This window comes from Balaenoptera physalus, assembly GCF_965194825.1.
Source record: "Balaenoptera physalus genome assembly, chromosome: 13".
NCBI lineage: Eukaryota > Metazoa > Chordata > Mammalia > Artiodactyla > Balaenopteridae > Balaenoptera > Balaenoptera physalus.
In genome coordinates this window covers 51,218,297-51,237,137 of record NC_138892.1, presented here as the reverse complement: position 1 = coordinate 51,237,137, position 18,841 = coordinate 51,218,297, and the positions used below count along the sequence as shown (strand labels likewise).

General features: G+C 41.0%; 1 protein-coding gene across 11 annotated transcripts in view; it reads right to left on the bottom strand.

Moving 5' to 3' along the window:
* The window catches only part of GRIP1 (glutamate receptor interacting protein 1), a 714,321-nt gene that overhangs the window by 67,052 nt on the left and 628,428 nt on the right, over window positions 1–18,841 (bottom strand). For all 11 annotated transcript variants that reach the window (XM_082422694.1, XM_082422693.1, XM_082422684.1 and 8 more), the window contains 3 exons: window positions 18,567–18,753; window positions 17,760–17,905; window positions 7,957–8,037 (listed from right to left, as the gene is read on the bottom strand). In XM_082422694.1, the coding sequence (XP_082278820.1) occupies window positions 7,957–8,037; window positions 17,760–17,905; window positions 18,567–18,753 (414 nt within the window). The remainder of the gene's footprint in view (window positions 1–7,956; window positions 8,038–17,759; window positions 17,906–18,566; window positions 18,754–18,841) is intronic.

Below are 18,841 nucleotides of genomic sequence, written 5' to 3'. Positions count from 1 at the left end.
ACGGTGATAAAGAACAACAGTGCTGACCTCGTACAGTTTTTGTTGTAAGGATTGCGTTTTTCTATGTAAAGTGACTGCAGCAGTGCGCATACAATACACTACATAAGTGTTTATTATGATGATTATCCAGCAACAATGGACTCACTTTCCCACTCTCTCCTTCAGATGGAGCCTTCCGTCTCTAATTTGCCACTGTCCTCATTGGAAGGATCTCACTTCCTGACTTGCCTCACCTCTGAGGGCTTTGTGACCCTTTGAGCGAGAATACTTTAGCACTCACTCAGTGCTTTGAATTTGCTTGGAGTTCTCCATTGAACCATTCTGTGAAATCCATTGAACTGAAGTTCACAGAGTCATCCATCGAACACATATTCATTGAACACCAACTATGAGCTAGGCACGTCTGCTCTGGGCACTGGCCATGAAATCCTGGAGGAAAGCTGGATAAAAAGGGGAGACAGGGGGGACTTCCCTGGTGGTCCAGTGGCTAAGACTCCACAATCCCAGTGCAGGGGGCCCGGGTTCGATCTCTGGTCAGGGAACTAGATCCCACATGCTGCAACTAAGAGTTTGCATGCCACAACTAAAAAAAAAAAAAAAAAAAAAATCTCGCATGCTGCCTCTTTCTATTACAAAAGATGACAAGTCAGTTCTCTTCCACCTCTACATCACCACCATATTCAGACACAGTTCTTGTCTCCGCATTCTTCCAATACAGTTTTGTCATTTTTTGTAAAATCGATATTTAGCATTTACTTTAGTATGACTGCAAACAGTATTGGAAGACAAGTCATGTTGCATGGCATGATTACCTGCCTTTTCTACAGGATATATTTTCTGTTTTCTTGATGTCTTTGTTGGCTTAATTTTCTTGTGTTTACCATGAATTCAACTCCTCAGACTTGTAATCTCTCAACATGTTATATCATATCAAGAATTCTATTAGAGGTTTCCAACCCATCTGGAATGTTTGCTTTCTAGGGTTACTACACAGACCTTGGGAACTTCCTTCCCACAGACCCTGGGAACCCAGAGTTTCTTTTCATTCCTGTTAAATTAATTAAAGAAGGAGGCCATTAGACTGAGGTGGCTCTAATGCTGTGGTAGCCCAAGGAAGCCAACCAAAACCTAAGCTTTTACAAGGTTATGAAATCAAAATACTAAGGACAACCAGTCACAAACAGCCAACTAGGCTTTAAGCTACAGCCAGTTAAATAATTTCCTTTCTTTGCCTCTGCTCTTCCTATATCTGTCTTTCCCCAGACTCCTGTTGGGGGAGCATTCTTAACTACTTCTGCTTTGGTGCTGCCAGATTTGAATCAAGTTTTTTGCTCAAATAAACTCTTAGAATGTTTAATATGCCTCGGTTTACCTTTTAACACTCTCTCTTGCATCCTGAATCCAATTCTCCCTCTTTCTGGCTTTACTCTCTTTTGGTGGTTGGTATGCATTCTCTGATAGCTTCCTGAGGAAGAGTGCATGGGAGGAGAGTATTTTGAATTCTTGCATAGTTGTCTTTTCTTTACTTCCACCTTCGCTAGATGGAGAATTCTAGGCTGGAAATTTCTTTTCCCTCAGAATTTTGAAGGCACTCTTTCCATTGGTTTCTAGATTCCAGAACAGCTATTTGTTGAGAAGCCTGATGCCATTCTGATTACTCGGTTATTATTTGTATTCTGATACACTGTGTGAAAACTGCCCACCCCCACTGGCAGCCTGTAGGATTGTCTTTTTCTCCCTGTTTTCAAATCTCATGATGACATGCCTTGGTGTGGGTCTGTTTTCATCCATAGCTCATGGACCCAGACATCTGGAAACTTATATCCATCGATTCTAGGAAATTTATGAAAATATATCCTTGATGCTTTTCTCTCCTCTTTCTTTTTGTAACATCTATTATTTGGATATTGTGTTATTTGGACTCATCTTGTATAATTTTCCTATTTAGTCTAGATTCTTCATTTATTTATTTGTTGTTTTGTCCTAATTTCTAGAAATCTTCCTCAACACTTTTTCCAGTATTTCTGTTGAACTCCTTCATTTCTGCCATATTTTTACTTTTCAAGAGCTCTTTGTTCCCCTCTGGAGGCTACTGTGTAATAGTATTCAGGGCCTCCCACCCAGGGATACAAATGATGTTAATGATCATTTTTTTTTTCTTTTTAAAGTTTTCTTCTTTCTGCATGTGGTTTCTGTTTTTCTTCTTTGTTTTTGGTGATAGTCTTGCATCTTAGATTCTTTCCTCCAAGTGCCTGTGTTTTTCTTAGCTGTCTGTTCACATCACAGATGGCTCTGCAAAGAAGCTGTTTGAAAGCTTGGTGCCCCTGAGTGGGGCTCCTGGATTACGTTCGTCACTGTATAGTTCAGGCCAGACTGCTTCTTTGGGTCAGATGGCACTGATTCTTCCTCCAGCTCGGAGGGGATTAAGCCTGGTTACCTGGCTTCTTGGAGCTTCTGTGAGAAGACCAGCAGCCTCCTCATTCAGTGTTTCACTGAATCTCTGCTTTCAGAGCTGGACTGGTGCCCTCCCAATCCAGAGACCCTCCCTTTCACGTTTTCCAGAGGATAAAACTAGGCTCTGCCAGGAAGGGGAGGGGTGCTTAGAGGTTCTGAGTTGGGGAAGGCATCTGAGGGACTCATTCATTCTTAGCAGACTTTCAACCAATCCCCCTGTCTTCTTACTCTCCCATCACTCTTGCTTCCAGAAGTTCCTGATTCCACCTCTCTGACTTGCTGGGAGTTTAGGATGCAAATCAGGGTCACTGTCAGCTTTCCTCTCTGCTTCTTTAAATTAATCTTTCTCCATCTTCTTTGCCACTTCCAAATTTGGTTGCTGTTATCTGTTTTTCTTTTCCTCTTCTCATGAGTTTCTGCCTCCTGAAAAATCTTATACTGTCATTTTAAGATGGGGGTTTGGGGTAGGAGCAGGGCTAAATGCGTGTTTTCAAGCTAGCATCTTTTGACTCACGAAGCTTTAAAATCACTGGTCGTCTGTCACTGTCAGAAACTGGTTCTCACAGTGAATTTGGATTCTTTTCTTCTCAAACAGTTGTTGGAAGAGGTAGAAAATGACAGTCCCTATCTTTTGTTTAAAACACTTTTTCTGTATCTGAAGACAGGTGAAATCTTCTGCAGTGTGAAGCTAATTAAATGTGAATCATTCCAAGAACATTCTATAATGTCTAGCCGTTCATGGAACTTACTCTGCTGGTCAAGGTACTTTGCTCAAAGGGCCTGATAAACTGTGTAAACTACACTGGAGAAGCACACACACACACACACACACACACTCACACAATCATTCAATTTTACTTTCATTGTAACCATATAAATATGTGCGTATATACACACACACACACACACACACACACACACACACACACATATATATATATATATACTACCTGGCAAGTAAAACTGGTTATTTGATTTGAAATGGACCAGTGAGTAGAGTTTTTATTGCAAAGTTGGCAAAAAACCATGAACCTTTCTCTTCTAAATACATTTAAGACTTAAGGCGAAAATGACAGACTTGTTCTTGTTATAAAGGCTGCTTTATGATTTTACAAAAAATAAAGCAAGGCTTTGTTCCTGCAGACAATTCAGTCACAACTAAAATGGAAAGCCAACAAATTAACTGCACTCATAAAATGCTGTCCTTTGCTTTTCTAGTATAGGATCTGGGAAGATTCATCAATCAGATGGTGACAGGGATGAGTGTTAACATTAACACAGCCAGTGTTAAGTCAGACAGAAAGCGTGTGAATCCCTGTTTGGCCTTTTATTAGCTCTGGGTCTTTGGGCAGCTTATCCAGCTGTGTAAGATGGGCACAGATGTTATAGGGCCACTTTCAGGATTAAATGAGAAAACACATATAAACTGCTTAGTTAGTGCCATGCACGGTACAAAGTAGATAGAACTGCCTTGTAATAAAACCTCAAAAGAAAACATCGATACCGAAAGGTCTTTACTGACAACTACACATGGCAGAGACAACCACAGTTCTCTGGCTTGAAAGGCAGGTGAGCTGCATTGGAGGGTATGGGCTCTGGTTTCTGATTGGCTGAGGTGTCAGAGCTTCAGGACGCTGCTTCTTGTCCCAAACTGCATCCTTCTGCCAGGCTGTTCTACTTTATTTGCTATAATAAATTACTCCATATCATAGCAATAAAATCTATAAAAGTAATGCCTGATGCTAATGTGCTATGAATGTCTCATCAGGAACTTAAGAAAATTAGTCTAAAACTGCTCACCACATCCAAAATCAGAGGGACTCATTTCTCAGTCAATTAGGTATGAAGAGTGAGCCTTAAGCCAAGTGTGAAGGCTCTGACGGTACGCTCCCCGAGATGGAGGCCTATTTCTCACTACTCAGAGCTTTCACAAGATGAAGATACAGAAAGAGGACTTTGTATAAAGATAGTGAGAAACATTCATAAACCCCTGTAGTGCCTCAGTTTCCCTAACAGTACCTGTGTGTGTATGAGTGAGAAGAGGGTCCTTTGATTTCCTACTTAGGTAGGATAATTACGATTGGCACTAAATTTTGTGGGGTAGAGCCTTGCTTAAAATATTTCATGAGGCTCTATGTGGAAAATAAATATCGATCATTATAATAATTAACATTCATTACGGTTCACAATGTGTTCTGGGCACCTTACATACACTAACTCATTTAATTTTCTCAACAATGCTACAAAGAAGGTAATGAGCACGCCATTTTATAGACCAGGAAACTCAGTACAGAGAGGTCAAGAGAGATGGGAAGTGGGGCAGTCTGGGCTCTGAGTCCTTGCTCTTCATCATTTTCCAAGTTCATGCTTCTTCAGTTCATGCAACAGACTTTGCACGAACATCTATGTTCCTAATCGCCCTCAGAGGCTCACTTCCTGGGGGGCACACTGGTTAGAAGAACATTGTTTACAAACTCCTCATCTACTCCTTCAACGAAGACAGGGATTAAACAAGCATCTTGTATGTACCAGGAACTGTGCTAGACCTCAGGAATTTACTATTTCGTAACAATGAAAATGGATTCTTTTTTTTTTTTCCTTTAGCAAATTCTGCTTTCTCATCTGGCAAATATGAGTATTTTCCACGAGGAGGCACAAACTCAGGATGGTGATGATTAGTTGTGTAAATGGAGCTGGAGCTCTAGAAGGACTGACAGGCATGTCTGATGAGCTTACGTATCATTTCTCCATCCAGGAATGGCACAAAACTTTTAGCTTCCACGAATAGCTTTAGCCTACAGCTGGCTAAAATTCAAGCAGTTTTGTGGGGTTTTGGGATAGTTTCCACGAATGGTATTAAAATCAGTTTTAGTACGTATGTAGCATCATCATAAAGCATAATTTTACATGATTCTTTACGTGAAGAAAATGTTTTGCAGTTGTATGTACATGGCCACACTTGAAACAAACTGAACATATAAATACTGACTTTGAAAAAAGAATCTATCACAGGATTAGTTTTTAAAGGGATACTCTCCTTTATAGTTAAATTACATTTTTATGTATATTAATTTTTAAGAATAAATCTATTGCGAGTTGCCATATGATCCTGCAATTCCACTCCTGAGCATATATCTGGACAAAGCTATAACTCACAAAGATACATGCACCCCTAGATTCATAGCAGCACTATTTACAATAACCAAGGTGTGGAAACAACCTAAATGTCCATGGACAGATGAATGGATAAAGAAGATATGGTATATATATGGGCTCTGGTATATATGGGCATTTATATGTGTGTGTATATATATATATATACACACACACACACACACACACACACACACACACAATGGAATATTACTCAGCCATAAAAAAGAATGAAATAATGCCATTTGCAGCTATGTACATGGATGGACCTAGAGATTATCATACTAAGTGCAGTAAGTCAGAAAGAGAAAGACAAATACCATATGATATCACTTATATGTGGAATCTAAAATATGACACAAATGAACTTATCTATGAAACAGAAAGAGACTCACAGACATAGAGAACAGACCTGTGGTTGCCAAGGGGGAGGCGGAGGGGGAAGGGAAAGATTGGGAGTTTGGGATTAGCAGATGCAAACTATTATATATAGAATGGATAAACAACAAGGTCCTACTGTATAGCATAGGCAACTATATTCAATATCCTGTGATAAACCATAATGGAAAATAAAATAAATAAAACTGTTTTTCAAATAAAAAAGAATAAATCTATTGCATTAAAAAAGACCATCCTCTTAAGTAAAATTTGAGAGTAAAATTACAGTGTGGCAAACTGTGTGGTAAGAGGAGCTTCTGAGGAACAGGTGTCTTCTGTAGATGTACCAGTAGTAAGCATTTCTAAGGACTCAAAACTTAGTATTGGGCCGTGGCACTCAGAGTGTCTTTACTGAATGGAGGCAGGAGGAAGAAAGAATGGGGTGGAAGCAGGGTCTCTGCGTGCAGCCAGCAGGCTCTACACTGCGCAACTCCAAGAGGTACCACGTTCATGGCCAATTCTGATGGAATAAATGAATGGAATGGAATAGACAGGATAAATGAGAGCAGGGTTAAAGTTACATGGGGGTTGCAGAAGCCATGTGGAGCCCCAAATACTTTTAGAATAGTAAGTTCTGATGAGCTCTCCCTTAATCTCAGCAAGCACAGCTGGTGACAGAACAGTGGCATACCATCTTTGCTTCGTAATGAACAGACCGAAGGGGGAAGCGACCCAGTTAAAGGCGTAAATGACTGTAGTAGAAACTAGAATAGGTCTGGAGTCTCCAAAGTCCCATTTCTTCTTTCTACTGACTCTACATAGGAACGTCAGATCCATCAGTCCTACTTTTCTCCCAGTACTGGGGGTTGCGGGAGATACAGGCTCTCATACATATGGCTTCTTGTTCTGAACATTGATTCCATATTGTAGTACCACTGTTTTTGGTGTTGCATTACATATATGTGATTTATTGGTTATTAATAAAACTTCATTTTCGGTGTTAAATGTATATGGTCAAAGTTGAATTGGACAGCTCCCATTTCATACACCCACTTGAGAACTCTTTGTTTTTGCCTTAGCCACTGATGTAACTGCTGTCCGACAGAGTGTAGTGAGGCACCTTTATGTAGCCTCATCACTCTCTGGAAGGGACCACACCTTGGTCACAGATGTTGCTTCTAGGTCTCCTTTGGTCTTCATGCATTAATCATTTGCTTCATTTTCTTGGAGCATTTATGGATGAACTTAGTTTATGGATATTAAAAGCACAGAGACCTCAATTTCCATTCTATAAATTTCCACTGGGGCTCAAATTTTCAAAGTTGTTTTACCAAAGCAGTTATAAATCTAGAGCCTGAGGAAAAGAGGGAATTAAACACATTTATATGTCCTCCTTTTCTTTTTGGCTTGGTTACCCAGGCACCTTGTACCATGGAGGAATTCAGGAAGTTACTAAAGAAAAGACATTATTTCATTCTTGCAAAATGAATTATAGATGCATAGTGGACAGATGGGAAGATAGTCTCAATAGATTATTGTGAAAACTTAATCTACACTATGTTAAAATGTAGAGAACCTCTGTGCCTTCATATGCCATCTAATTATTCATGTGGGGTGTGTGAGACATATTTATTGAGTACTTACTCATTATTTGCCAGGGACTATACTAGGTATATAAATATGTTATTTTATTTAATACTCTGAATAACCTACAAAATGAGGATATTTTGCAGATATCCTTATTTCCATTTTATAGGTGAAGAAACCTGAGACTGAAGAGAGTTACAGTAACTTCCCCGTTCACACAGCTATTAAGCGCTGGAGGGTGACCAGCTCCACATTTTTGTACCATTAGGTAGAAACTTGGCAATGAAACTTAAAACATTTGCCACACCTGTAAACCATTTGAGAATACACTTTTCTAATGTCTTCCTAAAACTCTGCATTTTAAAAGATATCACTTGTACTTACAACTTATGGTTATTCCAAGTTCCACACTGTGTTTCTTAGGGAGCTTTACATGAAATGTTCCACTACTCGGGATGACAGACTCTGTAATTTCAAAACAAAAAAGAATGTGTTTATAGAAGACTAGGAAGATTGGAGCACCAGTCAATGAAAATGCATCAGGAATACTTGTATCATCATCATCATCATCTGTAGTTAAAGCTGTAGGAATTGACATAAAATCCTGATAAACTAAGCTCCTTGTGAAGAACAGACGTCCTATCCACAGGCAACAGTGCATAATTCACAGCAACAGTCGAGTTCCATGTTTTTAAAGTGTGATTCAGACAGCATCTCCATCAAATTTACCTAGGATGCAAGTTAAAAATATAGATTCCTGAATCATCTCAGATCTGTGGAATCCGAATCTCTGAAGACAAGGCCTAGAAATCTGCATTTTAAACATATTCTCCAGGTGATTCTTAGGTATACTAAAGTTGAAGAACCAAAAGTAGTTATATTCTTTTCTCCCCCCAACCATATTTTTTGCAGAGTTTATTATTCAGCAGTGCTTTCTTTTTTTTTCATTCATAGATGGGGGAGATCGATTTCAGGAAAGATTTCAGTTAGCTATGATGGTTGTTGATTTGGAGGAGGACAGGTGTGCCTGAATTTGTAAGGTAAATGTGGAAAAGTACACTTAAAGGTGTAGAAGCAGGAGTGATATTCAAAATATCTCACAACCAGAATGGTCTGACCACAACCAAACAGACTGAATGCTGAGAAGAGTTGGAACAAAGGGACCCAGGAGGTCCCACTGCACCAAGGATGACCCTCTAGTTTCTGGATCATGGGGAGGTTTCAGGGAGGAGCAGGAGGGCAGTGGGCACTGGAACAGAGCGAAGTGTTGGCCAACCAGTAGAGAAGTAAGCTAATGTAGCAACAGAGAGGGAAGCGGTGTGTACTGCTCGACTCTCAACCTTGGATAGATCTACTGTGATTTTACCAGGGCGTGACTAGTATTTGAGAAAGAAAAGAATTGCTACATATTCTTAAATATATTCTTAAAATTCCTCTAACACTCTGGGAGGCCTTCAATTCGAGACAAGGTTAAAATGGAAATATCCTCTGAAGAGATAACATCTATTCACACTAAGTAGCTAATGACTATAATCCTTTCTTGAAGGTTTTAGAAAGGGGTGGGAAGGGTTGGCAAGAAACAAAGGAAACATTAGCATAAGGGGAGGCTTGTGGGATGGCGGAGTGAAACCACTTTTTCTGCTTGATTTTGCGCCAAGCTAGCTCCCAAACCGCCACAAAGAATTAACTACAGCTGCTGTGATGTGGGCAGAACTATTAGGTCCTCAGGCCCCTAGTCCAATTTGTTAATCACATTTTTAACACGTTTTGAGTCTCTGCAAAGCAGAGGTGAAAGTTGGGGTGGCCTCATGGAAACAGAGTACTTCCTTCCTTGATCTGCCTTAACCTGCTCTTCCTGGCCTTTTCTACTTGCCCATGAAGAATTTAGGCAGTAAACCTTTTATAAGACCAGAACCTGATCTTCCAACTCAGAGTAACTGCCATAGACAAACTGGAGAACACAATAAAATTTTGCTTTTCCTGGGCCCTCCAGGCTTCTAGAAAGTCATCTGTAAAGAAGGTTCCCCAAACTGCCCTGGTAGGTTTCAGCCGGGGCTGCTGGGTAAAGGCAAGTCTGCCCCCTCTGGCCTCTTCCTTCTTCCCAGTTCTTTCCTCACTTCGCTGGGGCGTGAGGGAATCTGTCGCCTTCTCCCACTTCCTCCCTCTCTTCTTAATTCTCCTGTCCTGTCAGGTGTGGCCCCTTGAGTGTGACAGATGTTGTCCTCAACTAAGACTCAACTAAGATGTGCCAGGAAGTAACAACATATATTTATTTATTTATTCATGAAGAATTTGTATCCTTCCCATTTCCCAATCGGAACTTGAGATAGATAAAATTAGTTATTTCCCCCAGTAGATTTCAAAAAGACTGGCTAATTTTAATATATTGGGGCAGAAAAAGAGAAATGAGGTTAAGTAATAACCACCTTGGTATGCTTTACTTCCTTACTTCAGGTGCTCCAAGTATCACAAATATTTACTTCTAAAAGACCTCTCAAATCCTTCCTTTCATCTCTTTTCCGATTTTTGTGAAGGCTAATTACTACCTCCTTCCCACCACCAAAAGAGAAAGTTTCGGAATTTGGAATTAGCATGCAGACTGGGGGCAGAGAGGGTATTTGGAAGAGGCTAGTTTGGCCCATATGCACCAATAGCCAGGCTGCAGAGAGTAGGCAGAAAGAAACAAGTGTACTTGAGGAGAGAGTGTGAGGTCTTGGAGAGAGCCAGTAAGCCTTGACAGCCCCTGGGTCTAGCTCTTAGGGGCTGCCTATTCCCTGTCCTCAAAGGCTGTGAAACACCAGTGTGCTTCCAGGAAATGCCTCTCTTCTGTCTAAATTAGCTTGAGTGCATTTCTGTGGCTTGCAACTGAAAGATCTCTTAATGAACACGTTGATCCAGTAGAGGAAACGGGATGGGCGCCGAACAGCAAGCCCCCATACAATGTTTGTGAGTGTAGCAGGAATAAATTTTCCATTGCTTGGATGAAGTATGCCAAGTGGTCCATAAGTAAATGTATTAGAAGTTTTAGAGGAACAGCTTTGCTATTTAGAGAACTCATTTCATGTATGTTTGTTTTAGTGTTATCTGTTTTACGAAAACATTCTCTGTGAAAGGGCAGGGGAGCATAATGTATGTATATGTGTATCCACGTATGTATATGACATCTTGCCCAAGATGCTATACAAGTGAGTCTTTGATTCATAAGGGCCTGGAAAACACAGATCTAAAATAGTTACGATAGCAACATTTTGCTTTACATTTAAAAAAAAATTTATTTATTTTATTTATTTGTTATTTTTGGCTGCATTGGGTCTTCTTTGCTGCCTGTGGGCTTTCTCTAGTTGTGGCGAGCCGGGGCTACTCTCTGTTGCAGTGCGCGGGCTTCTCATTGCAGTGGCTTCTCTTGTTGCGGAGCACAGGCTCTAGGCGCGCAGGCTTCAGTAGTTGTGGCACACAGGCTCAGTAGTTGTGGCTCGCGGGCTCTAGAGCGCAGGCTCAATAGTTGTGGTGCACGGGCTTAGTTGCTCTGCGGCACGTGGGATCTTCCTGGACCAGGGCTCGAACCCATGTCCCCTGCACTGGCAGGCAGATTCTTAACCACTGTGCCACCAGGGAAGCCCTTGCTTTACATTTTTAATGTAGGGAATCTTGACCAAGATTAACACATTGTTAATGACACTGAAGGAGACATTATCACTTCCTGGAAAACAGTAATAGATCACTTTTGACTATATAAGATTTGAAATATTTATAATGATGAATAAACATCAACATATGAATCTCTTTGATCAAGCTGTGGCTTCATTTTAATCTTAAATGTCAACATGATTTATTTTCTATTTGGTAATTTTGCCCCCCATACAATTACTTGGTTGTTAAAGGCACATTTAATTTGGGGTTTCTTAAGGAAATACTAATAAAGAGGAAGAAGGTCCAATATTTGGAGAAACAACAGGTTTAGAGTAAGTAAACAGAACATTTATTTTCTTAGACTCCCATGTGATTATTCTGTGCTTCCCTGGTTTTGCTTTATCTTTGTTAATACTGTAATTAAAAACACATTTGGGTAAACAAAGCCCTCTTTCTTTCCAACTGGTCTGCTTTTTCTGCCCAAAGCATTCATTGTTGGCACAGTAAGATAACCACCACATCACAATTCATCAACCTGGACACCCTTGTGAGATTTGAAAAAATTAAGGAATTATAACGGGGGCAAATGTAAATGTTTAACTCCCACTCACACAGAGAAAAACACTGGGGATTCTAGTAATGATGGCAAACATCATTTGATAGGATTTTTCACGGAGGCTTCTTGCCAGGACAAAGCTGTATTTTTTCCAACAAAGTAACTTCAGCATTAAAGTAGAAACTTTAAGTATTCATGATATTGTACACTGGTATTTAAAAGACAGTACTGAAAAAGGCAGAATGTAAACTGTGCATATGTTATGATTATAGCTTTACAAAATTATATGTATGGTAAAGGACTTTGGTAAAGAAATATAAAAAAAATAAACTTTTATTAGAATGATGGGGTTATAAGTAACTTCAGCGTAAGAAAAATCCCTTTAACATTACTACAATTTGGACAGTGGTACCCATGTAAAAAGAGAGATTTAGGCAAAAGTGTACTCACTGTCAAGCTTTTTAACCACTGTCTGTGTCACTTAGAATGTTTATAAAATAGAGATAGGTAATCTCTAAGATACAATAGTTTGAGAATTAGTGTCTGGGTATAATATATTTCTGAGGAAGAACTGGAAATGAATGGTGGTTCATATCCAGACAATTAGGAGTGATACACATAAAATAAAAATGCATGTATAGCACAAGTAAATACTTAGTAGACACTGCTATGGAGGAGGTCAATTGTGCTGGCCATTCCACTACTGGAACGTAGTGAGTAGATGCTGCTCAAGATCCTACAGTGCACAGGATAGACACCCCCCCTCAACAAACAATGTCAGTAGGGCAGAGGCTCAGAAATCCTGCTGTTTCACGCTGGGAACCCTAATATCGTTTTGAAGAGGGAGTGTAATACGATATGGAAAAGACAGATGCAAGTCAACTGAGCCGGGATCTACCATTCACTTTGCTGTATGACCTTGAGTTTCCCCACCTGAACCTCAGTTTTCCCATTCATAAATAAATGAAGGTATTGGATTATAATAGTCCTCCCGCCATGAATGTTCTACAATTATAAGTACATTCTGGGACCACTGGACAGCCTTCTTTGAAAGGTATTCCCTCAGTGCCATCTGACTGATCCTTCTAAGGTCTTTTACTGGCTTCTGCTTGGCCACAGCTGACGGGAAGGGGAAGATGCCACACCTAAGTTGGGCCAATTAGATGCTTTTTCTTGGGAATTAGAAGTTAAAGATGGCTGGTCCTGGCTGGGCATGTTAGCAAGGATAGGGCGATCATGTACAGTCAGAAGTCAGAGAAAACTTGTCCAGGGACAAAGGGAGCAGATGTGAAGAAACAAGCAGCACCAAGAGACCAGGAACCTCAGAGAAGCAATGGGTATGAAATCAATTCTTGGTGCCAATTGAAGTTCCTGATCTTAGTCCCTCGGGAGTGCCAACTGTACTGCATTCATTCATTCACCAAGTATTGGCTGAGAGCCTCCTGTATTCCAAGCGCTATTCTGTACTTCAAGCCAATTGTACTTCATTCATTCATTCACCAAGTATTGGCCGACAGCCTCCTGTATTCCAAGCACTATTCTGGGTGCTGGGGTACATTCTTGAACAAAAGGCACAGAATCCCTGACATCATAGATTTTCCTACTGGAGAAGACAAGACAATAAACAGATAAATATACCCCATAACATCATGGCATAAGAAGGGATAAGAAGAGCTATAAATCTGGGCAAGGGGACAGACAGTGATAGATGTCGTGGAAGGCTTCTTGGAGCAATCTGAGCAAAGATCTGAACGAAGTGAGCAAACCACCCAGACATGCTGGGGAAGAGCTGCCCAGGCAGAGGGAACAGCAACTGCAGAGAGACTTTGATGGGATTGTGCATGTCGGGAGCAGCTAGTTCATACTCCCTCCTCATTCCAAGTCCTGCCCTCCTCCTGAGAGAGTTCACCATGTGGGTGTTCCTCCCATCACTCTGCAGCCCCCACTCCCAGACCTCTGGTTGAATGATACTTGCGTCCACTCCGCTTCACTTCGGCAGCTCACTACCCTGAGGCTTACTTGACCTCTGAAATCTTAAACTCTAATATGCCACTTTGACCTCAGTCTCCTGGCTGCTAGCCTTCTATCCCCTTCCTCTCACGCCCCCCATTTTCCTTCCTGAAGACTCCTAGTTCCTTAACTGCTCCCTTTCCTTTTGGTCTCTCATGCTGATCCTTTATTGATTTCCGTCCCTCTCTAACCTAGATTCTTTCAAGCACAGGCAGTATGCGTCGTGCTTAGAGTGTGGCCTTTGGAGCCAGCCCTACCATTAACGTGAATCGCCGTTTTCTGGGGACATAATAATAGTAACTTTCTCCATTGCTGTTTTAAGGACTAAATGAGCTAATGCACAGGCAGGGCTTAGAAAAGTAACATGCCATAGAGTAAGCATTTGATAAATATCATGATAATTTTGATGCTATTATCATAATCACTCCTCTGCTCTTCCTGCAACGATTTGAACCTCTATGACTTACACGCTCCTTCTTTGAAACTTCTCTGGAAATCTCAGTCTCTGGATCAATCTAATCATCTACTGTCTTTGCATTTATTCTTCGGCGGTTGAGGTCTCCTGACAAAAAACCACTTGACCATGCAGGTTGATGCTGCTATAGACTTAGAGCTTCTGGACTCTGCTTGGTCTTGAAAATCCCTTTACATGAGTCTGGTTGGTTATCTCATTCATTTCCCCATTAGCTATTCTAAACCTTCATCATCCTTTTCAGCTCCCCAAGGTGCGGACCCTTTCACCCTTGTTTGACAGTTCTTACATTATCTTCCTAAACACAGCTAAAAATGTAATTATATTCTCACATCTTTCTCTTCAGACTCCTAGGGAGAGGTCTTCTAGTTTCTGTCTAAGACAAGTTATCTACCTATGTTCTAGATAACTTCCCTTCTCATCCCTTTGGAAACCCGTATCTACCAATTATCTCTTTTCTCTCTCTTTTATTTCAGGCCCCAAACATGCTCAAATCTCTCTAGTCTTAACCAAACAAAATAACACCTCTCTGAATGCGGAATCCCCTTCTATCTGCTGTCCCATCTCCTTTCATCTATAGCTAAATGTCTTGACACTGCCAAATGTCCTCTGGGGCAAAACTGACCTTGGTTAAGAACCACTGATTAGAAGATAGGGTGGTATAGGACTTCCCTGGCGGCGCAGTAGTTAAGAATCCGCCTGCCAATGCAGGGGACACGGGTTGGAGCCCTGATCTGGGAAGATCCCACATGCCTCAGAGCAACTAAGCCCATGAGCCACAACTACTGAGCCTGCGCTCTAGAGCCCATGAGCCACAACTACTGAGCCCGCCCGCCTAGGCCCGTGCTCCGCAACAAGAGAAGCCACCGCGATGAGAAGCCCACGCACCGCAACGAAGAGTAGCCCCCGCTCACCGCAACTAGAGAAAGCCCGTGCACAGCAACAAAGACCCAACGCAGCCAAAAATAAATAAAAAAATAAATAAATTAAAAAGAAAAAGAAGATAGTACAGTATAAAACAGTGCACCGAGTATGTAACTAAATGTTGCAGAAGTTCTCAAAAGAGGAGCCCATGGTGGCCTCCAGTCCTTTTCATCTATTCCCTGCATTTTTCCTGCCAAACTGTCTTCCAAAACCCCTTGGCAGACAAAAGCACAGCTTGTCTGTACTTCTCCACACTTTCTTCCCTCACCCCTCAGCTCCCTGCAACCTGACTTCTGTCCCCCAGTTCCTTGAAACTTCTCTACGATGTCTTTCTTCCTAATTGCCGAATCCAGTGGACATTTCCTTTCCTGCCTTTCTTACTTGAATTCTCCACAGCACTTTTATGCTATTGATGGTGACTTTTGCCTTGAAACTCTTGCTTTGGCTTCCAAAGAGTTTTGGTTCTCCTCCCACTTCTCCTATAGCATCTTCATCGTCTCCTTTACTAGTGTCCTTTCCCTTTAAATCTTAGTATTCCTCAGGCAAAGTCCCCTCCTCAGTCCCCTTCTTAACACTACTCTTTCCCTAGTGGTGTCCTTTATTCCATGACTTTAACCATCACCACCGTGTTGGTCACTCCTCAGTCCTGCTCTCCAGCAGAGACCCCAATCCCAGGCTCCAGGAGGTAGCCTGCAGTCTCCTGGGCACTTCCTTCTGCATTCCAGTGGCAACACACTTTCAGCAAGTCTATTCTTATCTTTCAGCAGTTCTTGTGTCTAATTGGATACAAAGTCCTTGAAGATGTCGATCCTTTCTATTCTTTCTTTCAATGATCTGAACATAGCGCAGCGCCTAGCACTTAGTAGCTGGTACTTGGGAACAGTCTTTTGAGTAAGGAATGGATGTACTTGTCCTTTTTTCCCTAGTATTGACAGTGGATTTGCCTACTCATGTTTAAAACAGAACTCTTTTTGTTATCCCCAAATTTCTACGCTTCAAGTCTTCTTCTCAGTTAAAGATATCGCTATCTGCTCAACCACTCACCTTCATAACTCAGGATCATTATGATCTTCCCTTTCTCTCATCTTCCATATCCGACCCATAAGCAAGTTATGTTAGCTCTGCTTCAAGCCACATCCTAAACTTCACTCTCTGTCACCATCTCTAGCACTACCACTTTGTCCAAGCCACCAATCTTCTGCTACAACCTTCTGTTTTTTTCTAATTTTGCTACTGTCCCCCCTATACTTCATAAGGATCTCTCCAAAACATCCATCAGGTTATCTCACTCCCCTCCATAACATGCTCCATGACTTCGTTACATTTATATAATATAAAATTGTACCAAGGCACTGCACTGGCCTGTTCCAACCTCTCCCACCCCACCTCCAAAGCCAAACCTGACTCCTATCCCCAGCTCCCTTATATGCTCCAGCAAGAGCCCTTTTTGCTGTTTCTCAAATCCACCAAGCTTATTACACTGGTTGCTTCCTCTTCCTGGAATGCTCTCCTCCCAGATTCTGACATGGCTGGCTCCTTCTCAACCTTTAAATCTCTGCTGAAATGTCTCTTCCTTAGAGAGTTATCCTATGGAAAAAAAAAACCCTACAGTCATTCTCTAACCCCCATTCTGCTTTATTTTCCTCAGAGCACTATTACTGCCTAAATTTATATTTACTAATTTTTAAATTAACTTTCTGTACTGCTATAATATCAGCTTCATGAAGACAGGGATTTTTTTTTTTCCCTCTCCTGTCCACTGCTGCATCTCCATTGTATAGAATAGTAACTGGCCCACAGTAAACATTCAGCAAATATTTGTTGGGATAATGTGATCCCTATGTCCAAAAGCATATCTTTATTGATTGGTAAAGGTTATTGGGTCTGTGAGATAGTATTTCACTAAGAGAAGACAACTTTCTTAAATGGGAACTAGCACCGATCTCTAAAACCTGTACACCTATTAGCTACTGACAGGGACTCCTTCCATGGCCAAACTTAAGTCATACAAATGCACTTGCTGTTTTTGACGCTGAGTCGAATCTCTCTTTCCTATTTCAAGTCTTGATCGCTATTGAAATAGTCTTGAATAAAGTCTCCCTTGTCATTTTTAACAAGTGTCTGGTGCGACTTCTCTTTAACACTAGAGACCAAATATTTACCTACTGGGCTTGAATAAATCCACCCAATGAATTTTCATTGTTCCCCACAGAACTTTCATATTTTTTTCTGCAGTGGGAAGAGTCAAAGAGAGGCATTTCTTGTCCCTGTGACTGAAGAATATGGTTTCTCTAGCATATATGGGAAAACTCAGGAAGAATAAAGGCTACACGATTTTTTTAAATCACGTTTATAGCAGCTATTACTTATTCATTTTGTCACATTTATTTTCCGTTGTTCTTGTGGTGACATTTTAAAGAATAATACAAAAGCAATGCTCAATTCAAAATGACACCTTGAACCTCCGAAACAAAAACACGTTCGTTATATAAAAACAATTTGTCGTTCCTCCCCCATCCCCTGCCACATAATCCACATAATTCACATGCAGTTCACTCCTGACTCCGCAGCTGACTTGAGATTATATGATCATACCTGCAACATCGAACTCAATTTCCAGTGTGACCTTGCTTGTGATTGAAGAGTCTCGGAGCAGCTGACTGGCTTCCTCAAAGGTGCTGTCTTCAGTTGGAATTCCATTAATGGCCAGCACTCTGTCTCCAATCTGTAGCACCCCACATCTGAATTTAGAACCACACATTACAGGTCATAGATAGAGTAAATAATTATCCAGTTGAAGTTGCCAAGATCCTGGCAAATAGCATTTGGTGTTATTTATTTAATGTTGTGGGCATCCTATTAGGTCAACTGCAATATCCTACATTCCTTTTTTTTTTTTTTTTTTAATAAAAGTGTAGTTGATTTACAATATTGTGCTAGTTTCAGGTGTACGGCAAAGTGATTCGGTTATATGCAATGTCCTACAATCTTGCACTTCATGGCTACAAATGTGAGCAAGGGAATCTTGAAATATCCCAGAAAAGTAATTAATAATTCAGCACCATGGTATTGTTATAATCTGATCTGAACCAATATATAGTAATGATGAATGTGCATTCCCCCATGGCAGAGAAATTATTAAGTTTGGACTTCAGAGATTTTATTTTTCCTTTTTAATTAATTTAGCCTCTAGTCGCCAATGGCCAAAAATCTGCTAAAGGCACTCATGCTCGCTATTCTTTCTCAAACCTGATCAAGAACATAAAATTTTATTGTCAGAACAGAGTTCATCACGTCTTGCATTTCCTGCATTGAGCACTGTTCCATAATTTATTAGCTAGTCAAAGATAGCCAGCGAGAAATGCAGGGCAGACAACGATGCCGTGAAGGAAAATGTCTCACCTCTCTGCCGGGCTGTCAGCTTCAATATAGGAAATCAGAGGTGGAGAGGAGAGGGTCTCTGTGGCAAACACACTGCCCTGCAGCTGAATCCCAAATCCTGTGACAGCATCTGCTGTGAGCACAACCTCTGTGGTTTCTGTGTGAACAACCTGCCCAGCCAAGCCCACCGTACTGGAGGCTAATGACACTAGAGGAACAAACACACACACAAGAAATGACTTTAGATTGGAACGGGCACCAGGAATGCCAGCGTTTCTGAAACAAATCATGTCTCC